Source organism: Rhodamnia argentea, chromosome 2 (assembly GCF_020921035.1).
Source record: "Rhodamnia argentea isolate NSW1041297 chromosome 2, ASM2092103v1, whole genome shotgun sequence".
Classification (NCBI taxonomy): Eukaryota; Viridiplantae; Streptophyta; class Magnoliopsida; order Myrtales; family Myrtaceae; genus Rhodamnia; species Rhodamnia argentea.
In genome coordinates, this window is record NC_063151.1 from 35,014,193 (window position 1) to 35,041,420 (window position 27,228).

General features: G+C 39.9%; 4 protein-coding genes and 1 long non-coding RNA gene across 6 annotated transcripts; 3 read left to right on the top strand and 2 right to left on the bottom strand.

The window, feature by feature from the left end:
• Positions 1-887: 887 nt before the first annotated feature.
• On the bottom strand, positions 888-3,673 carry LOC115738743 (protein PLASTID MOVEMENT IMPAIRED 2). The gene is made up of 3 exons (XM_030671472.2): positions 3,501-3,673; positions 3,161-3,289; positions 888-3,026 (listed from the first exon to the last, which is right to left on the bottom strand). The coding sequence occupies exons 2-3, from the start codon at positions 3,281-3,283 to the stop codon at positions 1,224-1,226; spliced, it is 1,926 nt and encodes a 641-aa protein (XP_030527332.1). The 5' UTR covers positions 3,284-3,289; positions 3,501-3,673; the 3' UTR covers positions 888-1,223.
• Positions 3,674-7,614: 3,941 nt separating this feature from the next.
• LOC115738704 (RAB11-binding protein RELCH) lies at positions 7,615-18,069 on the top strand. Of its 2 annotated transcripts, none has more exons than XM_048273420.1 (20): positions 7,615-8,075; positions 8,910-9,065; positions 9,489-9,661; positions 11,061-11,168; positions 11,873-12,043; positions 12,130-12,696; positions 12,968-13,042; positions 13,138-13,266; positions 13,351-13,425; positions 13,530-13,739; positions 13,945-14,097; positions 14,186-14,400; positions 14,491-14,608; positions 14,717-14,849; positions 15,486-15,684; positions 15,770-15,875; positions 15,955-16,095; positions 16,176-16,299; positions 16,457-16,573; positions 17,418-18,069. In XM_048273420.1, the coding sequence occupies exons 1-20, from the start codon at positions 7,877-7,879 to the stop codon at positions 17,792-17,794; spliced, it is 3,546 nt and encodes a 1,181-aa protein (XP_048129377.1). In that variant the 5' UTR covers positions 7,615-7,876; the 3' UTR covers positions 17,795-18,069. The 2 variants fall into 2 exon arrangements, with proteins under 2 accessions (XP_048129377.1, XP_030527277.1); XM_030671417.2 differs by having other exon boundaries at positions 7,617-8,075; positions 8,913-9,065.
• Positions 17,938-18,236, bottom strand: LOC125313638. The gene is made up of 2 exons (XR_007197295.1): positions 18,188-18,236; positions 17,938-18,152 (listed from the first exon to the last, which is right to left on the bottom strand). It is a non-coding gene; the product is annotated as an uncharacterized LOC125313638 (long non-coding RNA).
• A 2,336-nt stretch (positions 18,237-20,572) lies between these two features.
• LOC125313635 (non-specific lipid-transfer protein 2-like) lies at positions 20,573-21,253 on the top strand. Its single transcript, XM_048273430.1, has one exon. It carries the CDS (start codon positions 20,652-20,654, stop codon positions 20,961-20,963), a length of 312 nt encoding a protein of 103 aa, XP_048129387.1. The 5' UTR covers positions 20,573-20,651; the 3' UTR covers positions 20,964-21,253.
• A 3,342-nt stretch (positions 21,254-24,595) lies between these two features.
• Positions 24,596-25,211, top strand: LOC115738854 (non-specific lipid-transfer protein 2-like). The gene has a single exon (XM_030671609.2). It carries the CDS (start codon positions 24,668-24,670, stop codon positions 24,983-24,985), a length of 318 nt encoding a protein of 105 aa, XP_030527469.1. The 5' UTR covers positions 24,596-24,667; the 3' UTR covers positions 24,986-25,211.
• The last annotated feature ends 2,017 nt before the right edge of the window (positions 25,212-27,228 follow it).

The following is a 27,228-nucleotide window of genomic DNA, read 5'->3' on the forward strand; positions in this document are numbered from 1 at the left end:
TTCCCTTTTTCTGTCACCTGCGGTGGAGGGGAATGGTGATACTCAAGTCCAGGTCTACTTGGGCAACCATGCGGGACGAGGTAAAGAGAGAAGGGCGACCATCCTGATCTCTTGTGTGATTTGAATCATAGACATGTTTTCAGCAGGAGAAAGCTATCATTGCCAAACTCTGTTCTAACTTACATGTTCAGGATTGCCTATAGTTGGGTGACATGTTTTAGCAATGTGATCTACAAAGAGGCTTTGTCCAATGAAATCTAATGTGCCAAATGATCACAGCCTAGCTTATCATCTCTCCCGAGAAAAATTCAAATGAGGGCCTGAAGTGGAAGTGTTTTGCCAAAAGAAGATTTTGAGTTTCAGGCCCAAGACAACTGACTAGCCCCAAGATCAATTATGTTTTTTTTTTCTCTCCTTTTCTTTTTGTTTTCTTTTCTCCCTTTTCTTTTTTGCCTTCTTGTCCAGTGTTGTGGCGTTGAGGTGGAAGTGCAAGTCGCTAATCGCCATTGTCTCGACAACGTGCAGGTCTTCGTTGAGACGGACAAGACGGCAAAAGCTAGTAATGAGCGTGTCGAAGCTGCTTTTGTTGGGGAAGCCGCAACCGAGGCTGGAGCGGGCCCAGAGGATGCCGTCCGGTGCGGAGAGGGAGGTCCCTATGGTGTGGATGTGGAAGGAAGAAGGAAGAAAGAAAAAAAAACAAAAAAGTGAAAAAAAAATAAAAAAGAAAAAAGTTTTTTCCACAAAAATGCCCCTGGTCATATGAAGATTTGAGTGATACTAATTTATCACTTCAAGACTCTTATTTGAGATAATATTTACTTCAAGGCCCTCTTTTCATATGCAGACCGGGGCCATTTGTATCTCTTTTCCTGGCTACAGGAAGTAGGAATTGCACATAGAAATGCAACTCTTTCTCTTGCGTTATTAGGGAAAAAGAAGCAGAAAAATAGAAACAGTACAACAGTTTCTTTTGTACACAAGTAATCAAATTTAACTCGGCAGTCTGTTGGGTTTCCTTGTACAAGCTCGACTAGATCAGACACGGCTCATGGAATGTGCCGACGGTATGGTCGCCGAAGCCGGAGCTCAACAATGTCGAAAACCGATGTAAGGACAAGGAAAAAGGACAACCTCCCAATGCACTCTTTCAATAGCCTTTGAAAGTTGAAGCTCCCCCAACGGTTACACCCCCTGAAAACTTCCCTGAAAGAGTGGACAGCCACTCAATGGTGGAGGGCCTTGGAGGACTTCCTCTTCAGGCCACCTCCGCTGAAAAGCTTGGATAGGTTCGGCATCACCGTCTTTCTCTTCCTGAGAGTTATCGAGGGTGACCCAGCCATAAGACGGGTTCTTGGCGAACCGGACTTGCGAAACTTTGCTCTTCTGGCTGGAGAAAATTCGGCATTGTCCCCCTTGAGCTTTCTCGGCGACTTTCTAGGCAGAGATAATTGAGCATTCTCGCTTCCTGAGATCTTATCCCGCTTTTGCCTCCGATTTGTTATCTCTCTTTCGACCCTTCTCTTCGCGGAGAGCGACCTTTCCTTCTGATACACCTGTTGCTCTTCCTCCACCCTTAGCTCTCTCAACTCTCTTTGCATCAGCTCGCTCTTCAGCAGGATCTCTCTCTCGCTTGCCTTCAGAGCTTTGATCCAAGCCTGAGCTGCCGCAACCTTTTTATCCGCGATTTCTTCGGCTCCAGTGGCACGGCCCGTCAAATAATCATACTCGAATTTTGAAATAGCAATTGAAGAGCTGTGCTGAGATGCAGCAGCTCTTTCTCTCATTGTGCCCTCAATAAGAGTCCTGAGTTTCTCAAGAGCTTGCGCTTCTGAGGCTTTGACTGTTTCAAGCTCCTGCATAGCAGCTTGAAGCCTTTCATCAGTCAAATCTATCTCACCCTCAGCTTTCTGAATCTCTTCCTTCATCGCTTTCGTCTCTTCGAGAATTAACTCCTTCTCTTTCTTTGAGGCCTCCGCTTCTGTCCTTAACTGTTCGAGGGTGAGCAAAAGATTGGAAGCGACCGACTTAGCTTTCTCCTCGGCTGCTGTCGCGGCTTCCAACTTGGATTTCGCTCTCAGCAGCTTCGAATTGAGACTCTGAACAGTCAATTCTGTTTTCTCCTCTGTTTTCTTCAGCCGACCTTTTTCTTCTGTGACAAACTTCAACTCATTCCTTATTACGTCCATGGAGGCCATGAATTGAAAGCCCTCTTCCTTAATTGCTGCCAATTCTTTCTTCGCTTCCTCCAATTCCACCGTGACCGCCCGTAACATGACTGAAGTTTCATCTTCTTCGCCTTTCTTGATTCCGTCTTCCGGATGCTGGAAGCCATTATCTGTCGGAACCCTTTTGTCCAGATCTCTCACTAATTTCAGCTCATTCCGTAGCACATCGACATCAGACAATGTTCCAGCCAATTTAGCCTCTAGCTCCTTCGAGTTCTCAAGTTCTTCTCTCACATGATCTATCTTTTGCCTCGTTTCTTCCACTTTGGTCGAGTACTCGCTCTGTTCCTTCTCTCTCTGAGCTTCGATCACCGCGTGTTCCTTCAGAGCTTCGATTTGCGCTAACTCGACCAGCACCTGCTCCTCACCAACTTCCTCAATCTCCTTCCTCAGTGCCTCCGCCGAGCTCGTGTAAGACCGCATTTTCGAGCTCGACGCTTCCGCTTCTTTCTCCATCCGCGATTTCTCGTCCAGCACTGAAGCCACGTCCAGCTTAAGCTTGCTCAGTTCCTGCTTGACATATTCGAGCTCTCTCATCACTCCTTCATACCGAGACATGTCGCTCTTCCTAACACCCTGCGGCGCCTGCGGTCTCCTTCTCTTATCGAATTCGGGCAGCTGCGACTTGACATTGGAATCCGACGCATCGATCAGCGCTTTGAGATTCTTGAGCTTGCTCCTCGCTTCCGAGAGCTCGGTTTCCGCCTCAGCTATCGTGGACTCGTCGTTCCTTCTGCGCTCGCGGTACCGGGTAATGTCCCTCTTGGCCAGAAGCAATTCCTTAGCTTTCGAAGAGGAATTCTTCACGAGAATTGGAATTCGAACGAATTAAACAATGCAACGCTTGCATATACTCAAATAACCATGAAGCGACATTGTTAAAAAAACACTAGCTAAAACAGGAAAATTAATCCAAAAGTGACGAATGATGATACCTCGGGGAGATTCTTCCGGGTATTCCTCAAACCTGGGCTGCTCTCAAGAATCCGCTCTCCATACGTAGTAATGGCTGCTTTGACAGAGCTAAGGTTTCTGCCGCCAAGCTCCCTCCTTTCCATGACAATCTGTTCAGCAATCAAGAATCAAAGGTGAAAATTTTCAAACTTGGGGACTTAAACGTGAGCTTTTTCAATCAGAGGAATGGCTTGCACTCTGCAAATACCGTGATGAGAAACGCTCGGGCTTTTTGACTTAGTTTAAATTGCGAGTAAATTTCAAAAAAGGGTATCCTTTCTTTTTTTTAAGGGTCGAAAAAGAAAGGGTTATCTGGATTACCTAGTACCGTTGCTTAGGTATGTGCGGAGGTTGTCTGAGGGGACGAGCTGAGGCCTCCGGAGGTGGGCGATGAGTCCAAGAAGCCGAACGCGGCACGAGCATCCACGTGCACAGGAGGGGCACCTTGGAATGAAGAAGATAGAGCGGCAGCAGGCATGAGTTCTGATGATTGGCTATAGTACTCAGAGGATCCTCAGCCGTCTATTTTTCAGTTTCATATTTTTTTTTTAGATTTTTGAGTTTTTTTTTCTTCCTTCTTTCCTAATGTCAACCTTAGCTAGATGGGAAATCGAATGATTTATAAAAGATTTTCCTAAAAATGATTGTTTGTATTAATTATAAAAAATGAATAAATAAAAAAATATTTTCATCACCCAATAAATTACTTAGAAATAAATTATTATCAATAATAAATTTCTTCAAATTAATTAATTATTTTGAGCGATCATTTTTTAAATTATTTACTTTTCAGGAAACAAACAAAGTGTAACTGAGTCTTGGCTTTGAACTTTCACTAGGAGGCTAATTGGTTTGAGAGTGTTTAATAGCTTTATCAATTTTCAGGGAATGAGGAAATTGTAGGGCCCAGAGGGACGGTGCCCTAGAAATAACAAATTTTGTTAATTCGATTGATGCTAACAAAATCCTCACGCAAAACCTTATGTCTTATTTACACATGAAAGAGGGCTTTTCCGGAATAAATGAGGTTTGGGTGTTTGCACAGCGCCTTTAAATTAGAGGTATGTTGTCTACAAGTCGGTTTAAAGACACTGTGCGAAGTATAGGTCGACAATGCAGGAGTCGAAACTCTGATAATTCACTTCGGACGTGGGACGCCACTATACGATCCTATCCGATTGTAGTGAAGTTTACATTTTCTATCATCATCTTCTTAAGTTGAGAAAAAATATTTTTCTTCCTTTCATCTTACGAAATACTTCCGAACTTTATATCCCGGAGTTTAGATGATGTAGTTTAAGGACTTACTCTGGTCCATACTTTGACTGTATAAGTCCTGATAAAAAAAAATACATGTTTAAATCCCCTGTAAATCAAAGTTTACACACATTTAAAATCCCGTTTTAGATACCAGGTGTCGAAGATACCTGGTCTACTTTTCGTGGATGTCCAAGAGCCCTCTTGGGGGTTGGGGACAGAGAAAGGACGCGTGGCCTGATTGATACGGCACCTCGTATCTGTCACAGGACAAACTGCACAGGAAACAAATGGGACACAGATTAATCCAATGCACCTGTCGGAGACATCAGAGGTAAGAGAACCCCCACGCTTTTACTCCCCAAGCCCCATGAATCTGTCATCCAGCCTACACCACAAAAATAAAAAATAAAAATTCAAGTATTGATTATTACCCACATGCAATAAACTCAGTCGGTTGGAGCCGAATTTGCTGATTTATGAATGAAACTATCGGTTATCGCTTGCCAGTGAAGGCATCGGCAGCACGCAACGTAAAGTTATCGACAATAACCTTGAGGATAAACGCCGGTTGGTTATTTTACTGCTATCTTACGATTGCTATAACTTTTCGTAACCACTAGAAAGTTAATTTAATATTCAGCACCATTTGTAACTTCTGTTCATAACTTCCATTGATATCTATCGATTGTAGGCTTTAAATAGCCACATCGTACTTTTCGAAGACCCCGCACACAAACCACAAACATGTCATCTTTCAATTATCTTTTAAATTCGTGTCGTCGATTAAATTCCAGAGTGTTTCTTAGCGACAATATCTAGATTTGTGTCTTGTATCTTTGCTATAGTTCTTGAGTGCCTCGTCATCGATTAAATTCCAGAATTGCATCTTCGGGTTCTCAAGCTTCATCGTCGGTTAAATTCTAATGCACTTTGTATAGGCTCAATTCCATTTGAAGTGAAGTTATTAGTTCACTTTATCTATCTATGATATTTCTTGTCCAAAGTCGCCACGGAACCCGTCTCCTCTAATACAAATCAAATAACGACTTTCGGTGGAAGCTATTTTTTTACAAAGTGGAATTATGGCGTAACATTTTTTTTGCACGCCTGATGAGATTAGTGTGGTTAATTTGAATAAGTACAATGTCGAGAATAAGGAATCACATGGAGCCTGATCACGGTAACAACTCCGGTGAAAGTGTTGCTCGGTCTGAAACTTCAACCACTCATGTAGTAGTAGAGCCAAGTCGAGGGGCGACGCAAAAAAGCCCGCGACACTTTACGGAGGAAGAGGCGGACCAGGCGAAGGAGTTAGCACCAAAATCCATGTTGGTGGTTACCATGAAGAGGTTGGTATGCACATCTCTAATGTGATCAAACCCAGCGTCGTTAATGCGATCAAGCATGTCATCTCTAGGCGTGAGACATCGGAACTAGTCCACATTGTTTTAACCAATACGACAGTTTTCCAGTATGTTCCCCCAACTCTCAATCAATGGAACTGTGGAAATAATCCAGGCCAACCGATCCCATCACCGGTAGAGATACGGATGTCTGGAAATTCTAATTACACCGAACCTCGAGGGCGGGAAGGACAGGAAGGTGAAGTCTATCAACCTATTTACCATGGGCAGGAAAAATCCTGATGAAGTGGTTGAACTAGTATTACAACAATTAAGTGTTCATAGAGGAATGTGAGGCTATTATATAGGAAGTCATGTACAGATTGACGCTATACCTTATTCAAGAGAATTCAAAACTTCCAACTTCACTGTTCTCTTTGGCGAATATGACAAACTGACTTTTGAACACATCGGTCGATTTATTGTCCAGTGTGGAGATTCAAAAACAAATGGTTTCCTAAGACTTGGGTCCTTCCATTTGTCTTTATTAAAAACTGCATTTACTTGGTATACCGTATACGATCTATCTCCTAATTCAATTCATATTTGGGCCGAGATGAAAAGACAATTCTATTATCAATATGATAGAATGATAACCGAGGTATTATCAATGATAACGAATCTGTCGATCATTTCTTTGCTCGATTCAAGAGGGCTAGAAAGAGATGCCTTACTGCATTATCGGATAAAGAATTTACAATTTTAGCTTTCGATGGATTGAAATTAATTCTCATAAAAAAAAATCGAAGGCCAAAATTTTGCTAATTTAGTCTAAATTGGTAATAAGGGTGTCCAAGTATGAGCAACTACTTAAAAACAAAGATAGAAGGCCACACGAAAACTTCACACAAAACATGTCTTTCGTGGAAAAACATGCTATCTCCATTTATGTTTCAATTCCTCTACTATAGTTATAGTTTCCATATTTGCGTCGTCGATTAAATTCTAGCGTTACATATTTTTGTTCTCGGGCCTTCTCGTTGATTAAAATTCTGCACGGTTTGTGTACATTCGATTTCGTTTAACGTAAACTTATCGATCTTCTTGTTTACCTGTGACATTTCTTGTCCGAAGCTGCTACAAAACATGTCTCCTCTAACAAAATCGAAAGAACAACTTTCAGTAAAAGGTATTTCATCGCAAAGTTGAATTTGGCGAAATAGATCCATTAGTAGTACTTCTGGGACTTAGTTAAGCGAAAAGTCTGCAGAAAATAAAGAGCTAGTAGGAATATGAAAAAGTTGTACTGATAACAACTAATTTCCTAATTAATGAATCGATAATTCTTTCGGGTTTCGTTAATTAAAAAAAATTAATACGAAATCGAGCTTTGTTTGTTTTGCGAAAAATAATTGATTTGAAAAATATTTTTCTAGAATGTATCATTTGAAATAATTAATTAATAAAAAAATATTTTTATTACAGTAAAAAGCGAAAATATATTTCTTTTATTATTATTTTCAGCGATATAAATGATTAGTTTTTTGAAAAATGTTCAAGTTTTTTTCGGAAAAAAAAATGGGTTGTTACTCTGCAGGTCAGTATGGAGCATTAGGGGGAAGAAAGGGCAAAAGGAGGGAGTTGACTCCTGACAACTGGGGAAGCTTGACGGTCCACCAATCTCCAAAGCTCACGTGGCACGTGCTTTCTTCTGCGACGAGGTTCACCGAAACTCCCTCAGATCTCATCCATCACACCCTCCGTTTTGAGGCCCATCTCATCGTGCGTCCAGGAAGAGAGGGCCCATTGAGCTCTGATGCTACCGCGACACAGGTGAACAAGAAAGCGACTGCAGAACCCCGAGTCCCGACTCGCGACTCGGAGAACTCATCACTTCGCCTCGCCAATACGTATAAAAATCAAATCGAGCTCAACGTCCATTTAATGACGACAGATCTCATCTCGGATCCCGAATCTCCATCGACTTCATCATCACCAGTGGAAGACGAGCTCTAGACTTGAGCTTCGGTTCCAGATGTGGAAATTGTCGAGCGCGATTGGAGCCTGAATCTGTCGATCCCCTGGGTGCTGGTTATGGATGTGGAGCGATCGTCCCTGTGCAATTGCGTGGTGAACTTCTTGTTGGAGGAGAACTACCTGCTGACGGCGTTCGAGCTCCTTCACGAGCTCCTCGACGATGGCCGCGACGCTCACGCCATTCGCCTTAGGGAGTTCTTCGCGGATCCCTCCCATTTCCCTCCCGATCAGATTTCGCGTTTGAACACTCTCCGAGGTACGTCCAGGATTACGGATATGCTTGTGTAAGTACGTACGTGTGTATGTCTATTTGGATAATGAGGCTTGGAAACACGAATTGGAACTGTTGTTTAATGGTGAATTGGAGGTTTTTCTTCTTGATTTGTTCATTTCGAAGTTTTGGATCTCGATGATTACCTGTTCGTGTAGCTTCTTGAGTCTGTTAACTCTCTTAAATGATTGAGGCATGTCAGGGGACTATGACGATTAATGGATATGAAGCTGCGCAGGATTAGTATTTGGTTTCTTTGAATATTGGCAGTAGTAATAGAATGATCTTCTATATAGCTAAAAACGACGAACTTGTCTTGGGGTAGAGAACTTCTGTCGAGCTACAATTGTAGAGGATGATAGGTTGTGGCGACTGGAGAGGACTCATTGTGCTTCTAAGGTCTGCTTCTTCATTAGTTTTGGTTTGTTTCCTAACTTCATATCTTCCATTTGAATGGAGACTTTGCATACGTTCTAATGTATCTCGCAGAGAGAAGAAGTTTCTATCTTAGTTAAGAAGCTGCTGGTAAACGTCATATTCTGTTTGTCCCCAACTGCCTACGTATGGTTGAAGTTCTGCTCATTCTTATTGTTCGTGTTATATGTTTCGGAATCTTGCTCATAAGTTTCCGGTCCTGCTGTTCTGTGAAATGGGAAGTTGGGATCTGGAAGTTGGCATCTCTTTAACATTATGCTGTGAACTTTTACTGTGGTCCATGACGACTTTTAGCATCTTACATAGATTTACATGTTCTTTGAGTACGTGATTTTTTTATTTTCTTTTGTCATGGTCAATAACATGCTGTGTTTGTTTCACAAGCAGTTGCAGACCCTCAGAGTTTGCTAGAAGAGAAACAAGCATTGGAGGAAAAAATGGCCTTTTGTGAATATGAGCTCCGTTTGGCGCAAGAGGATATCACAAAGTTGAAGGCAGAATTGCAGAAGAAATCAGAAGTTTCTGCAAATGAATTAAGTGGTAGGCTCTGCTTCTTTTGTAGGTCTTAGCTCGGTTTGGTGAGGACGAACAAATTTACCACGTGTCGATTAGTGAATCTTTGATGATACCGTGTCTATTTTCTTTACAAAACTACCATTCAGTTGTGGAGAAATGTCAACAAAGAAAAGCAGTTGTTTTCCAGAGTAGAAGTACGTAAAACAGTTTTCATGCTCCCCCTTATTTTTATGCGTTGACGGTTTCTTTTCGTACAAACCTTATGGATAAACGGTCCTCCAATTAAATGATACAAGTACAACAGTGCAGAATGATGATGGGACTTACAACCGCTGCTATGACGATATTCCAATCTTTCAGGAACAGTTGTATCGCGATAGTCATGAACATACACGGGCTTCCTATAATGCTGGCACTGATTTCTTTTAAACTTTGATGCATTTACAGTTCCTAACGTAGAGTCTACAAAAGGAGGACCAGATATACAGAGACAAAAGAGGGATTCATTTTCTGACCTTGGGCCTTTAAAGGATAACGAACGTTGCGATCTTAACTGTGCGGTGAAAGAGTATTTGCTTATAGCAGGCTACAGGCTGACTGCAATGACTTTTTATGAAGAGGTATGGAGGACATCATGAACACAATTATCTTGCATCTGTTGCTTCTGATGAATAGGACCTTAGCCTTTATATGTTGGTTCTTCTCCTTCTGGATTTGATTCTTATTCTTCAAGCTGGATTTAAATCTCTATTTACTTTTATCTTTTCTCACTGAACAGTGATTCCTGGATATAATGTTTGCCGTCAGTAGTGTAGATAACCACGGTTTCTATGGCAGATTTTTGTTGTTTTAAAAGAAGTAAGCTGTCTGAACATAATATGAGTATTGTAACAAACAATCAGAAGGGATAAATGTACTGGAACTAGCATTTCCGATTAATCTAATTTACCATATCAATCTTTGATTGGCCGCCAAACCCCACAGACTTGCACATTTGTTTATATATATAATTGCTGCACAGATTTTTGGAAGAAGCACGATTAGCCCAGTGGTTGGGAACTGATGTGCTCATTTGATGCCAGGCAGAGGGTTCAATTTCCAAGTCTGTCGCCTCCGGTGTCTTCTTCTTATTTTTTTCTTTTTCCTTTTCCTGTCAATAAGGCTCTTGCTTTTTTTTTTCTTTATCCAATTGATTTTTTGTTATCACATTAGTTCATATTATCAAACAAAGTAAAAAAGAAATAAGTCTAATATAGAAATTAATGTCTACGATCGAATTGTTTATAGAAAATTAATTCCCTTTTACACAATTCGTTCATTTTAATTTTCTATCGACTTGCAGAAGATTCTTTTTATACGAGTGTATTGTTTTACTTAGCTTTATTCTCAATCAGTTATTTGTCATTGCAATTAGATCATGTATGTGTAGTTCATTGTGTTTTGTTATCGCCTAATATGTTAGCAAAATATATATCTACTGTAAATGAGAATGCTTCAATGCTATTATCAGATGTCTTGAAATACTTGAACTTTATCTTTTGCAACAGATGAACTTAAAATCTAAACATGAGATATTGATTCACCATCTAATAAGAACGCATATGAGATGAGGATGTTGAAATATCCGCTAGCCAAAAAGTGTTACATAAAAGATTAAGTTGATCCGTGGCATTGTGCAGGTCCATTCTAGTGTTCTTACTTGCTGCATTAATTTGTAACATTGGCCTGGTTGACACTTGGATGGCCATGTAACCAACTTCCAATAAAGTAGTTGGTCTAACCCGACTTCAATTTTCCTAATGGGTTCAATTGGGAAATCTAGCAGCTAAAACATTTTATTCAGCTTGATAAAGTATTAGGAGAACCTTAGTTAACATTTTCCAAATTTCCAATTATTTTTCTGCTTATCAATTAACCGTCCATGTGGCTCATTAGAGAATAAGATCCTATGGAAGCAAATATATATTTCCTTAAATAGGTTTCAGAAAGTTATAACAAAAGACCAATTTTCTTCTGCAGGTCACAGACCAGAACCTCGATGAGTGGCAGGAAACACCAGCACGCGTGCCAGATGCTCTAAGACATTACTATTATCAGTATCTTTCATCCACTACAGAGGCAGCTGAGGTACTCGCGGCCATGTAGAAAATTCCTCACAAAATTACTTTCCTTTTAAGTTGGTGTAGTGATTTGCATGTGCTCTTTTTCCAAGTTTTGGGTGAGATTGAGAAATTCCTCAAGCACCTAGATAACAAAGGAAAATAAATTCTCGCCCTCCCTATTTCACTTTTGTTAAGGTCACTCTAGCACTCTTTTACTACCCTTCTATCCCCCAAGCTTAAGCCTTTCCGCTGGAAGAAGTTGTGCGTGTTCGTTATGACTACCACTATATCTGCATCATTCCAGTGTGACATATTCCATCCTATGTCTCCACTCACTACCTTTTCCTCTGTTGTAAGCATACAGACCGACAACCTTTTTCTCTGTTGTAAGCATACAGACTGACTGTAATTTATGTCTTTATAACCATACACTTTCTGTTTCACTGTGACTCTGTTACCATTAGTGCTGTTCAATTGTTATGAGCTATTTGACATCAATAAATAATTTGTCTATGGAGATGTCTTTGCCTTTCTGGGAGAACTTTTGGATTTCTTTCTTTAACTAAATGTTGTTGAAGCAAGAAAGTTTGAGCTCTATCAAAACACATATCTAGTGAAGATCTGTGTTTTTCCTGGGATTGGGTATTCAAAAACTGATCGTTGCTTGAATACAAATTTTCTTCCTATTTGCTTAAATGCAAAAAAATATTCAAACCTTCATACATGCAGGAGAAAATTGCCATGATTGGGGAAAACGAGTCTTTACGACAAGCAAATGAGAATTTGATTAATGCAAAAGAAGTTCTGTTGAGAAGCAAAGATGCAGCAGAGTGTCAAGTAGTTGTATTGACCAGAACAGTAGAAGCTTTGCAGAAAGATCTGAAAGATCGAGAGACCCAGGTATCTTTTCATTTTTCTTGAAACTTCTCGTTTGTTCTTTTAACACTGATCCTGTGATGACAAATATTTCAGACATGTATCCTCAGGTACAAGTTTTGAAGCAGTCCTTGGAGCACCAAAGGGAGGAGCTAAATGAATGCAGGGCTGAAATTACGTCACTGAAGATGCATATTGAAGGATCTCTTTCTGGAAGAAACTTGGCAGCTGTTGACATTGACCATGTCCAATCTCAAATAGTGGAAAGATACAAGGAAGAAATAAAACTGCTGCAGCAGGAATTAGAGGCATTGAAGGCCAAAAATTCAGTTGCTCCTGATTTTCTTGATTTAGTCAACTCTAAGGAAGAATTTAGGGAGAGAGAAGAAGTTCTGGATATACATGAAGATAAAGATGTCTTGCCTCAGTCGTTGGATAGTCAACCAGGCATTGGGGATGTGCTGGTTAGCCGTTCACCTGCTGTTCAAGCCTTTGGTGATGATGCTCCTAATCCTCAGGAAGTTTTGCAAGATATAATTATTAATCCTTCATCTGAGAACCACACTTCTAGTAATGGTGATAGTGTTGCAAAGCAAAATGGTGAACTTCCAAATGAGTTCAGTGGGATCCTCGCAAACTCTGATGATTTAAAGGGTGGAGCTGTTGCAGAAAAGATGGTAAGCTAACATTTCTTCTGATAGAACGCCTTAAAGAGTCAAGCATGTGATGTTTTTATATACTCATCTTAACTGCAGCAGCTGAAGTGCCTATTGGCTGGGTGGCTGCATTTTTTATTCCCTCCGTTTCTTGAAACAAAAATAGCACGATGTGTTGGAATACTGCGGTCACCCACATCCATTCTGAGGAGGAGAATCCCTTACGATGAGCTCTTGTATATGTTGTTTGCGATTTAGTTGCATTTAGCTGAAGTAAATGCATGCCTCACAGGGTCCGGAAACAGTTCAAATCCTCGCAGATGCTCTACCAAAGATAGTCCCTTATGTTCTGATCAACCATCGAGAGGTTGGCATTTTGATTACTATACAATCTGTCTCTAAGTGTTACGTTACATACGAGGGGGATGGCCTTGATACCTATCGAGGTTTGTTTGATTTCAGGAGCTTCTTCCTCTGATCATGTGTGCAATCGAGCGGCATCCAGATAGCAGCACAAGAGATTCCTTGACACATACCCTATTTAATTTAATCAAACGTCCGGATGAACAACAGAGGCGAATCATAATGGATGTAGGTCATTTGTTGAGAACGCCAGCTCAACCGTACTGAACTTGTGATTGATCATAGTGCTTAATCTGTTGGTTTTTTTTTTAGGCTTGTGTTACCCTTGCCAAGAATGTAGGAGAGATGAGAACGGAAACAGAATTACTTCCTCAGTGTTGGGAACAGGTGAGTACCAAATCCCGTGTGCTGAGGATTTTGCAGTTTTGCCTTTTTCCTGTCTTCTTCTTTTAGTTTTCTGAATACCAATCTCCGTGGCCTTTGGTCTTCAGATAAACCACATGTATGAGGAGCGTAGACTGCTTGTCGCTCAGTCGTGTGGTGAACTTGGAGAATTTGTGAGGCCTGAGATTCGTGATTCTCTTATTTTGTCAATCGTTCTACAACTGGTGGAGGATTCTGCTACCATTGTCCGTGAAGCTGCTGCACACAACTTGACTTTGCTGCTGCCACTCTTTCCAAACACGGACAAATATTTCAAGGTCAGCCTCACTATATTTCCCTTGAGGCAATCATGGAGACGAAATCTGACTTCTTGCCAGAATTGGCTACAATGTAAGCTCTAGAACAGGTTGATGACATGTGTTCTAGAGAGGGAATCCCCCGATTGTAGTGTGCCTTGTCCCAGGAGTGCATGGAAAGACAAGGCATACTGATTCTTTGTTCTAACATTCTGTTGTTTGATAGGTTGAGGAGTTGATGTTTCAACTGGTTTGTGATCCCTCTGGTGTGGTGGTGGAAACTACTCTGAAGGAACTAGTTCCAGCAGTTGTGACTTGGGGAAAGAAGTTGGACCATGTCCTTAGAGTTTTACTCTCTCACACCTTAAGCTCAGCTCAGGTAGGGTTGTTTGAATCTCTGTTATTTTCATTCGTGGTTCTCATTTACATACTTGGTTGTCCTATGATTGTCTTCCTCTGTACATCAGCGCTGTCCACCACTTTCGGGAGTTGAAGGTTCTATGGAGTCATATCTTCATGTTTTAGGAGAACGTGAGCGGTGGAATATTGATGTTCTGTTAAGGATGCTTTCAGAAATGCTTCCCTTCATATATCAAAAAGCAATTGAGACATGCCCATTTTCTTCTGCTTCAGAATCAACAGGAACTGTGTTTTCGAGCTCCTTATTGGAGTTGTATTCTGAGTAAGTTTTCTGTTTCTTGTTAAAACCATAATTTACCTTATTAAAGTCCTTTCCTTGCTATACCTGGTTTGAATTTGATCTTGTCTTCAGGGGAAGATTGGAGTGGCCTGCATTTGAATGGATGCATGCAGACTGCTTTCCTGATCTAATACAGCTGATGTGCTTGTTGCCTCAGAAAGAAGACAATTTAAGAAATCGAACCACAAAGGTGGAGTTCTCCTCTTGGTTTTCTTTAAATTCTCTAGCTTCTTACTTTTAATGTTTATATTAGACATTTGCTTTGTCTATATTTACTGACTATGCCATAATAATCCAGTTCCTATTATCAGTATCAGAACATTTTGGAGATTCCTACCTGACGTACATAATGATGCCCATATTTATGGTGGCAGTCGGAGACGATGCTGATTTGAAGTACTTCCCACCGACAGCCCGTACAAAAATCAAAGGTAATGAAGAGAAACGTTAACAAAGCTAGAGCGATTTCCTTTGCAAATTGGTCAAATCTCACCAACTGTACCTTGCTTTTGAAAACTATTCTTACCTCGTTAAGACTGCTGATCTTACCTTGTTAAGACTGTCGATGACCGTAATTTACATGTTTGCTTGAATATTAGAGACATTGTTTGCCCCAAAAGAAAAGGTGCCAAGGAGTAAAATGTCCCTGTATTTTACTGGGAATTATTTCTTAACTAGATATGCTTTTACTGGCATGCAAATGAAGTTCCTTAAGTGCCCACATCACTAAATAAGATAGGGTACTAGAAGAAGCCTGTGTTTTGTGGAATAGTGGCGTTTGTTAGATCACTAATGTACGAACATGTGATTGTAAATGCCAATGAGGTGTCGGATGAGTTGGTGAGACGCATGGGCCTTAGACAGTTAAACCGATGAGGTACTAGGTTCGACTCCTAGCGACCACGTTTTGGTGGACTTACCTCGTGGTATTGGCAAAAACCCTTACCACCCCGAGGAATAGTCCATTGCATGTGGGAAATCTCGGTTATAAAAAAAAAAAAAATGTGATCGTATATCATTACTTCCTTCTGGCATTTGAAAGTCAGATGTTCTTTCCTCGGTAACAGGTTTGAAACCAACAACTGCTGTTGCTGAGAGAATTGCGACAATGTGTGTCTTGCCACTTCTCCTTGCTGGTGTTTTAGGTGCTCCTAGCAAGAGAGAACAGTTGGCAGAGTACTTAAGAAGGCTCTTGGTTCAAGAAACGGGGATGGAGAGTCAGACAAAGCAAGAAACTGAGATTTTTTATGCTGTTCGCTTCCTTTGGTCTGTCTTTCTTGATCACCATGTGCTTTTACGCTTCTTGTCTTATTGTTCATCTAATGAAGTTTCTTCCTCCTGAAATTTGCAGTACATCTGAAGAGCATCATGCCATGATCTTTGGTATATTGTGGGAAATGGTTGTTAGCTCTCATGTAAATATGAAGATCAGTGCAGCCAACTTGTTAAAAGCCATTGTAAGCTTCTGTATATTTTAGATTTCTCCATGCAACGAGTGACCTATCTGAAGCTTAACATGTCTCAATCGTGTCATAGGTTCCTTACATTGACGCAAAAGTTGCATCAACTCATGTTCTTCCTGCTCTGGTGACTCTTGGATCTGATCAGAATTTAAATGTGAAGTATGCAAGCATAGATGCATTTGGAGCTGTGGCCCAACATTTTAAAAATGACATGGTAAAGTTTTTCCAGTAAGTTGAATGTGAAATGTTAAATGACAATTATTTTTTATTTACTGATCATATCATGTCAAACAGATTGTCGACAAGATACGGGTACAAATGGATGCTTTTCTTGAAGATGGATCGCATGAAGCTACTATTGCTGTTGTTCGTGCGCTAGGGGTAGCTGTACCTCATACAACAGAACGGCTGAGGGATTATATCCTCCAAATCTTTTCATAAAATCAAGTGTGCTCTTGCTTGTTTCGCTTTTGGTCTTTGATGTTATCAGTCTTAAGTTTGTTGGCTAGGAGTTAGATTTCTACTGGAAGCTTGTGCATTTGCATCAGATATTTTGTTTCTTTAACAAGAGATACATCTTTTATCCAAGATTTTTCACTTCACCACCATACCAATTCCTGCCAGTGATGTGATTCGTCGTCGTGAAAGAGCCAATGCCTTTTGTGAATCTATTCGTGCTCTGGATACTACAGGTTAGTGCTTATAGTATTGGAAGAACAATCTCAAGTAAATGCTTTATCTTCTTTCGGAGTGCGATCATTCCCCTCTCCAAATAGGATCTCTAATCTGTGTTCATGAACGACCTTTGAGCTGCTCGCTCAATGGCGTGGAAGATGCTGGTTTATTGCTAAAAACCAAATGAAGTGCCTCTTGCTAGGCATGGGTTATCAATATTTACTCTCTTCATCTTCTCTGTGTTCAGAGGTTGGGTGAGCTTAGTGTATCTTTTGGATAGTTGTTCGGACATATGCTTTGCCCTGAGAAATGGCCAATCTGTGTTAATTTCACCACCACTCGCTTCTTATTTCCAGTCTTTTGGGACTGCATCCATCTATTTGCCTCAATTTTGCGATCTGCTTGATCATTTACCATTTTATCTCTGGAAAAAAATGGTTTGTTGGGCGCTTATTTGTTAATTGTGTTTTCAGACGTATACTTCGCCCCGAGAAGTGGCCATCTGTGTTAACTTCACCATCACTCGCTTGTTATTTCCAGTCTTTTGGGACTGCTTTCATCTATTTGCCTCAATTTTGCGATCTGCTTGATCATTTACCATTTTATTCCTGGAAAAATGGTTTGTTGTAGTACGTTGGTAGATGGGACATTAGAAAGTTCATCCATCCTATTTTGTCTGTTTACCTATTGCTTATCGGTAGAAACATGTTCAGTTGACCAGCATCAGTTGCTAAAGAAACCATCGTTTTGTGTGTCGTCTAAGTCAGTTTACTTATAATGGATGACGTGTTCATATGCTCATTACACTTGGCTTGTTTGGCATCCACTCGTGATTTATCTGCTGTATCTTGTTTGCTGCAGATCTCTCTGCAACTAGCGTCCGGGATTTCCTCATACCAGCCATACAAAACTTGTTGAAAGACTCGGATGCACTTGATCCAGCTCACAAGGAAGGTCTAGAAATTGTACTGAAGGAAAGATCAGGTGGAACTTTGGAGGCTATCAGCAAAGTGATGGGTGCTCATCTCGGGCTTCCATCTTCTATGACTAGTTTTTTCGGTGAGGGAGGACTTCTTGGGAAGAAAGAAAGTGCGGAGACACCAGTAGAACAAGCAGAGTCGCCAAAGCTGGCCCCACAGCCTCCAATGGAGGACACACGCTTCATGCGTATAATGAGAGGAAACTTCACGGACATGCTCCGGGGAAGGTCCAAAAGTCAGGAGGATCAACCTCTATGAAATGGTCAGTTTTGAATTTTTTCCTTTTTTTACGTGTAAATGATTTCAATCAATTCTTTTGACTTCAACAAGGTGATATTAACATTGGATCGATAATAGAGGAAAGATGAGACAGCATAGGTCTTTATTTCCCACATCTTTTAGGTGGGGTTTACTTTTCGAATAAAAATTCGATTTTGTTTTTTGTTAGTTCTGTCCAGCCCGTTCATCATTGGCTGCTGTTGTCTTGTACCCGTTTCCAAGTGCTAAGTCGCTTGCAAAAATTCTCAAGTTCTCATCTGGTGTAGATGTTAAATTTAATGTTGATTGTGCATTTTTGTAGGCTTTAGCGACCACTTCACTCGCAAATGTCGTTTTCCTCTTCCTTTTCTAGTTTTTTTTTTTTGGGTCGACTCTTCTTTTCTTGTTGCTGTGGTCGTTTCCTAACAATTTACATTGGAACGATTTTTGTTTTCTGTTATTTAATGCAATGTTACTAATTTAATCGGTAAAAAATTGTTGCTCGAAAATCTTACATCTCCAATAAAATGTTTCATCTATAAGTATGGTGGGCTCGATTTATAGATACCATAAGTAAAACAAAAAAGGCTTAGTAGAAAACCGCATATTAATCGTCGAGGAATGAATTTTTGTGGGTGAATTATGTAAATGGTACATGTTCGGTTATCCACGCCATCAAGTGTAAACAAAAGTTACACCGTTTTAATTGGATTTTGAATTGTGTAACATATGATTCATGAGCTTAGCACTAGCAGGGGTATTTCACAGAATATGTGATTGGAAATAATCTGATTTTGATGTTTATTTATGGAAACAATTTACGCTAATCTAATTTTGGTGTCATTATGGGAATAACGTATTATCATCCGATATTTAAAGAATGATATCTACCCAAATAGTTTAAAAAGTTTAACTAAAAATTCTATGCTCGAAAGTTGTTACTCCCCTTGAAGAATCATCTCAATTGGACCGGCTTCACCATTAGCATACTTGCGCGGAAGGGTAAAGCAAGTTGAGTCCCAGTCAAGAGCAGATCATAGGAACAATCCCATTATGTTTTTCTTGGATTCGATTAAGAGGAAGTTTCCCGGCATGCGACGGACTCAACGCCTTCGGAGCTATTCCACGATTATAGCTCCCCGAATACTTTCGAGGAACCCGAATTGGCACTACCCGGTGGGCGGCTGCTGCTGCTGGAATTATTTCCAAGTACTCTGTTGAATTCTAAGTCAACCAATTGCTATCATGTGGCTCAGAATGAGAATTGAAATTGAATGGACTAAAGTCTCTCTCAATCTGTTTTCCCCACTTGGATGCATCCAATATTCTTTCTCTGCTATTCTCCTCCTGAGGTCCAGCCACGCCCCTTCAGGAGTAATCGCATCAAGGGGAGGGTGTTTTTGAAACTTCTCTGTGACGATGATGAGGATGGCGATGACGATGATGTTGCCGTCAAGTAAAATCCAATGGCGCTCCTTTTCTCAGAGGAAACGAATCCTCTCTGTCTGTCTATCTGTCTCTCTCTCTCTCTGCTCATCGAAGGGAGGTTTTCACTTTACGTTAGACTTGAAGTACCAGGCTAATGAGTTTTTATTTGTTTATTTATTTATTCTTGCTATCATTCCTAATGAAAAATAAACTCCGCGAGCCATATTAGATGATTTATAAGTGCGTCCAGCCCAAATATTAGAAATTAACTACCGTTTCTCTAAATAGAACTCAGTTTCACGCGTCACTACGTTGAAATTAACTTCGACGTAATTAAAAAAAAAAAATCCCTATTCGCTAGACTTGTCTCGATAGTGAAAGTTTGTGCGCAAAATTTGCATGGTAATAAAAAAGAAAGTGATTCTTTAGACGGTTATTTGTATGGTTAATTTCTAAATTTTTTTCTTCATAGGAAAGTGAATTCCTAAATTTAAATAGGTGAAAATACTTTCTGGAATAGCTCATCTTGAAATTTTTTAATGTTTTTTTTTTGTTGCATTTTATGCCTTATATTCTTATTTTATAACTTTCATATTTTTAGGTTTATATTTTATAATAATGATAATAATAATAATTATTATTTTTCTTTTTTCTTGGCTAGTGGCAAGCAAGGTGGCTGGCCACAAGCAAGCACGAGCCTGCCCAAGGCCAGTGAGGCTTGGCCTCGCCAGATTCCGGCTAGCTTGCTGTGACTTGCCAATCTTTACAAGGCCTCGAGCTCGCCGATTTGGCAAGGACGAGCCTCATCGGCCTTGGGCGAGCTCGTCCTCGCCTGTGGCCAATCGTTGGTTGTCACAGTGGCTGACCACCGGTCAAGAAAGAAGGAAAAAAAAATTAAAAAAGAAAATAAAAATCAATTTATTTAAAATTTTAATTTTTTTGGCCTCAAATAAAGGTCATGAAATTGAAATCATTTTCAGAATGAGATCCAAATACGAAAAAATATTTTTGATCACATATCACTAAATATAGAAAAATTAATCATTTTTCAAAAAAAAAAAAAAAAAGATTTTCGGGAAAGCTTTTTTTTTTTATGATGGAGTTTTCCTCCAACAAAACGCACCCTAAATTCGAATTCGAATTTTACAGACGGACGATACAAGTCGTCAATTCCTTGTCCTAAAATGCGTGCACAAAATGGAATATTCATCACCTGCACATTGAAGAACACAGAACATATTGCATGCATGCTTTGAGTCTAATTGTTTCTTAAGATATGTGATTAGCACATTCGATTTAAAGTAATTTTTACGAAATTTAATTGAAGTTTCATCTCTATAAATCTCCCGTCACTCGCCTTGGCCACACAACACACACCCCCCACCTTCCTCTCCAGTCTCCTCTTTTCCCTCGCCTCCCTCTGAAGATCATGGCCAGGCCATCCAATCGCTCCCCATCTCCACGCCTGCTTGTGGCAGCTCTCATGGCAGCGCTTGCGCTTCTCTCGCCGGATCGAGCCCCCGCAGCGGAAGCGGTGACATGCTCCATCAATGAGCTGAGCCCGTGCCTGTCCGCGATCACGTCGTCCGCGCCCCCGTCCGCTCTGTGCTGTAGCAAGCTGCGAGAGCAGAGGCCATGTCTCTGCGGGTACATCAGGGATCCGAATCTCCGACCGTACGCCACCTCTCCCAACGTCAAACGCGTCGCTAGCACCTGCGGCGTCGCGTACCCGACATGCTAGTGTCCGGAACCTGGGAGCTCCCACGTTCAGACGCCGACGGAATACGAGGATAAGAATGAGCGTGGTAGTAGTCAAGTCACTAGTTAAATCAGTTGCAATAAAGAAAGCAGCAAGATTGCTGGTAACATCATAAAGCAACGACATCATGATGTTGCCACGACCTATATAGTTGTGCCCTATTAAGTCGAAGAGATTTACTCTTATTCAGTGTTCTACAGCTGCACTTCTCTTGAAATATTATAATTACCTCTGTCCACCGTCGTATTATCAATGAAATGACTTCATCTAAATATCCTCTCTCTCTCTCTCTTTGTTTGTTTGTTTGTGTTGTAGATAGGATTGAACACCAATTTGGTAAGGCCTTCTGCGAATGAGTTCAGCATTTGGTTGGACCAAATTTGGGGCGATTTTCTTTTTGGTCCAAGGAAGATTTCCGTTTCGTACGAAAGGGAGATACAACACTTTGAATTAAAAAATACGAATTTCATAAAGTAAATATGAAAAATGAATCAACTTGGAACAAAAACTCGTTCATTCTTCCAAGACGGATCTTTTATAGCATCGAAGCATGACCAGCGACCGATCACCGACTCTCACATTATCATTAGTGATGAGCAGATTCCAAGAAATCCGTCTTCAGTAGTTACGATTTTTGCCAAAAGGTGATACGCACTTGTGTTCCATATCACCAGCACCATCACTATATGGAGACAATAACATCACCAATAGGTTGAAAAAGTACAAAGACGCCTTGTCATCAAATGAATCGGAGGCCGGCGATTGGTAAAATTTTATGCTGTTATCAAACGAACGCGTTTTTTTATTTAGAAATTCATTGAGGGAATAGAAATAGAAAAAATCCATTTTTGATGAGAAGTAAAGTTTAAAAAACAAACTGATTATCATTCGTGCTCTTGATATTTTGCAAATTTTCTTGTTTAACAGTTATGCTTCTAATTGTCTCGAAAATCATTATTGCCACAGTTTCAGTTGGAGAGATGTCTCTCTCTCTCTCTCTGTCCAGGTCAGGGACTGATAATGATGTCTAACGATTCAGATGCTTACTGATGTAAGAGGCTGCAAATGAGTGGCTTAGCACAGCTCTGCATGGCTTGGAAGATTGAATCAGGTTGACTCCAAGTCAAGAGTAGAAAACAAAATTTCTGCCGGCATTCGGGAAATTTCGTAAGCTTTACTGAGCCGCCTTCACATTAGGCATTCTTGCGTGGAAGAGTAAAAGCAAGTTGACTTCCTAGTCAAGAGCAGATCATAAGAACGAGGAAAAATTTCATGATGGGCATAAAGTATCATTATTTTCTTAAATAATGACTTCAACTTAATCTTATTTTAAATAAAAATTTAAAGTGATCATGTCAATCTCAAATAAGAGCCTAAAATGACCATAGCAATTTCAAAGGCCTTCACATTAGGCATTCTGCGACCGGACGAGAGTTGGCCTCGCTTGTGGCTAGTGAGGGTAGCCCTCACTGGTTGCTTTGAGGGCGGCCTCATCCAGCCCTCTTTGAGTATCGCAGGTGGCTGGCCATTGTCGGAGACCAACACCGGCTAACCGATGTCGGCAAAAAAGAAAACAAATGAAAAAAGGAACAACAAACAAAAATGGAAAAACATAAAAAAAATATGAAGAATGAAAATGTCCTTACTAGCCAGAAGGTTGTTTGAGACTATCATGCTCACTTCATATTCTTATTTGAAAAAAGGTCTACTTCATGCATTTATTTGAAAAAATGAGAGTACTTCAAGCTCCTATTTGAAATAATATTCATTTCAGACCCTTATTTGAGAAAATGAGGACATTTTATGCTCTTATTTGAAAATTTTCCTAGAAACAATCCCAATAGGTTTTTCTTTCGTGTATTTTATCAATAGGAAGTTTCACGGCGGCGTGCGGCGGATTGAACACCTTTGGAGCTATTCTATCCTCCTAGCTCTCGGAAAACTTGCGAGGAATCGAATTGGCAAGTGCTGGTGGGCTGCTACTGTTAGTAGGGGTGAACGGTTCCATGTTCCGTATATGTCTCACGTGAAATCTTGAACCTATCTATCGGAACATGTTCATCATTTTTTTTTTAACGTGGAACCTACCGGTCACAGGTTTTAGGGTCGGTTTCGGGTTCCACTAAGGTTTCACTTGCTTTCTTAATTGAACAATTGTTGTGAACCATCACCTCTAATGATCACCATTTGCTGCTATACTGATCACAACTCATATTTAGACGGATGAGTGAATATGAAATATTAACAATCTTAATAGTAAATATCGCTGGAAAGGAAAGCTCACACTAGTGCTTCTAAACTACACGCTCATCATTGGACATCACGTATTACCGCAGAATCGCGTGAAGACGTATATCAAGAAAAACACACAAACATATTATAGATTATATGTTCCAGATTTCACTAGCCTAAAACTTACCGATCAGAACAAGTTCCCCAATTTTAGAATTTAAAATCTACTACGCATATCTTGAAACCATCCTCACCGTATCTACTAGAATAATTTCCAAGTTTTCTGCTGGGTTCGAAGACAACCAAGTTCTGTCATGCGGCTGAAGTTAAAGTCGATTGCTGCATTATTTTGCCTGCCATGCATGTCCTAGTCCCCTCTCTCTCATCGACTTTATTTTGCCTGCCATGCATGTCGTAGTCCAAGTTCTGTCATTCGGCTGAAGTTAAAATCGTACAAAGGGGAGGTTTGAAAATTCTCTGGGACGACGACGGCGACGATGATGTTGCCATCAAGTCGTCGACGATGTTGCCATCAATTAAATTCTAGCGGCTTTCCATTTCATAGAGGAAATGAATCCTCTCTCTCTCTCTCTCTCTCTCTCTGTGCAAATCGAAGGGAGGTTTGATGCGACGGTCTCAGTGGAAATAAAGTTCCCACTGAGCGTGGAAAAATTTAGTTTTCATTTTTCTTTAGATTTGAAGTAGCGTGCCAAATGATCCTTCTTTGCTTTTTCCTTCCAATCACTCGTAATGAAAAATAAGCTCATCGAGTAATTTTAGATGATTGATGAGTGTGTGCACATGAAAATCCTTACAATTAACCAATGTCCTCTTAACTTTAGAACACACAACCCCCCCCCCCCCCCCTTAAAAAAAAAATTAATGTCCTCTGACTAAGATTCAATTCATTCCACGCGTCAGCACATTGGAATTAACAAGACATAATAGAAACCCTAATTCGTTAGGACTCATCTTGATTTTGAAAACTCATGCATCAGATTTGCATGGTAACGAAAAAGAAATTCTAATGATAGGAGGACTGATCATCTTTCGTCCTCCCTCTCTTTCCCTTCATGAATGTTAATTATACTATCGTGGTTCCCACGCCCGAAGCTGCCCCAGAAAACACGGCGGTTATTAAGGAGCCTTAAAGATCAAGCACCGACAGAAATTCAACTCGAGGTCTACAAATGGAGGGTGGTCAATTCCTTGTACTAGAATGCCGAGCAAGCAAAACACGTTGCAAGCATGCAGCCATGCCCTTTAAGTCATTGTTTCTTGAATTTTATTATACGGTAATTCTTAGTAATTTATGAGATACTTGATTGAAGTGCCATCTCTATAAATCTCCTATCATATCACTCGCCATGGCCACCCAACATAGAACCTACTCCCCCTCCCTCCCCCACACCTACCTCTCCACTCTCCTTTCACTCGTTTCCCCTCTGAAGACCATGACCAAGCCACCATCCATTCGCTCCCCATCTCCACGCTTGCTCGCGGCAGCTCTCGTGGCGACGGCGCTTGTGCTTCTCGCGCCGGATCGAGCCCCAGTGGCGGAAGCCGTGACGTGCAGCCCCACGGAGCTCAGCTCGTGCGCGTCCGCGATCACGTCGTCCGCGCCTCCGTCTGCTCTGTGCTGCAGCAAGCTGCGGGAGCAGAGGCCATGCCTCTGCGGGTACATCAAGAACCCGAACCTCCGGCAGTACGTCACCTCTCCCAACGCCAAGCGGGTCGCTCGCACCTGTGGCGTCCCGAGCCCGACGTGCTAGTTTCCCGGAACTGGGAAGCTCCCATGCCCGACAACGCCGAGGAAGACGGAGATGAGAGCTGAGTATGGTACTAGTTTGCCTAGTGAAATCAGTAGAGAAATAAAGAGACCAGCAAGATTGCTGGAACAATCTCATGTTGCAAAGAGATGATGTTGCCATGAGCTATTTAAATAGCGGTACTCTATGAATGAATGAAGTGAAACTCTTATTTAGTAGTGTTCTACAATACGGTTTGTGCCATTGTCGCTTCGGGAAGGTTAGGTAATCGAGACCACACAAGTTGCTATCACGCCAGGGTTAACTCCAACCCGTTACATGCTTGAACTATTAGTCTTTTGGTTTCTCTTGGTTAATACATCAATCCCACCCTAAATCGAACCGATTAACATGCCAAAACAGAGTCTATAAATAACAAAGAACCGAGACTAAGGCTCTGTTTGGCAGTGATTCTGATCCTCTGTTTTTATTCCCAGAAATAAAAAAGGATCAGAAACATGTTTGGTAATGAAAAAAAAAATGATTTTGATTCCAGTCCCGGGAACACTTTTGGACCACTTTTCAGAAGCAAAAAGAAGATGATTTTGGTATTTTGGAACACTTTTGGGGATCACTTTTTTGCACGATATACTTATGACTTATCCCTCATACTTATAATTAAATTTTCAATATAAAATGGTATTATTTAAAAAAAAAAGTTCACGTGGATTTTCAACTTTACATAAATTAAAATAAATTAAAATTCAATTTTAAAAATTGCTAAAAACTAATTTTCTTAAATTAAAAATTTTATTTAAGGTAAATTTAATAAAAAAATTAATAAATTAATAAATGGGGGAAATAAAAAAATTTTAGATTTTTAATTTAATAATTTAAAAATAATTAAAAAAATTAAGATTGAAAAAAGCTAAAATTTTGAAAAAAAATTCTCGTCACCGGATTCTTCCCCTCCCCTTTTTAAAAAATTTTTTTTTTTGTAAAATTGTAATCCTATTTTTAAATTCAATTTATATTTATATTTATATTTATATTTAAAAAATTAGTTTTATAAAAAATTTAAATATAATTTATTTTTTTATATTATGGGACCTCTAATACGCATGTTTTTTTTTCAAATTTTTAGCTATTTTATTTTTTATTCTAATTAAGTTTGTAATTTTTTATTTCCTATTATGTTTTTTCAACTTTTATCTTTTTTTTTTTAATATTAAAAACTGGACCCAACCCTCCTCGTCGCGAACTAAATATCCATTTTTTCTCCATTTTTCGAGCCACACAAAAAATTTGTCGAGTCAAGTGAAAAAAAAATCAATGTAGTTGAGTTGCGGGTCTTGTAAGCTTGTACGATATGTATTTACAAGAGTGCAAAACTATAGGCGGTTGCACAATGAGGAACTTTTCTTTCATTTTTTTTTTTGGTAATCAATTTAAAAGTCACAAGAAATAATAACAAACAAATGATTTAGACAAATTCTGTAAATGTAATACAAATTACTTTTCAAACAATATAAACGATCGCATACTCATGACAAATCGACAAACGAATTGGGAACGAAAATTTTGTTGCTGTTTTTTTTTTTTTTTTTGCTCCATAATCCCTATTTGATTATTTTCAAATTTTGTTGCTTTTTCTTTTTTTTTTTTTTTGCTCCATAATCACTATTTGATTATTTTCCCTATTCTTTGCCATCAAATGTGATTATATAATTATTTGATTTAAATGACAAATTGGGAACATAAATTTTGTGCAGCTACCAAACGAGTTTCTGTTTCGGGAACAAAAATTTTAAACATTTACCAAACCCGTTCTGATTCTCAAAAAATCATTCAAGGAACAGAATCAAAAAAAGTGATTTTGATCGGAATCATTTTTTGGGAACAGAATTACTGCCAAACAGAACCTAAGTGGGTCTCCCACAAAGAAAAAAAATGATATGCAAGTCCTCAGCTATTCTCTTAAGCTAATCATAATTAGCACTGTCCACCGTATCATCAATGAAATGACTTCCACCAAACATCCTCTCTCTCTCCTTCTCTACTCCGTCGTATTATTAGTACTTGATCAGATTCGAACAATTGATTAATTTCTCGCATCCACAAGTTCAGAAGAAAACAGCAGAAGACAAATATGAAGAACCATTGAAATATTATGGGTGTGGAAATAGCGGCTAGGGTGAAAAAAAAAATGATGTTTGAGAGGGACGTGGAAGGTTTTGTTTTTAGTAAAACTGAAATCAAAGTAAAAA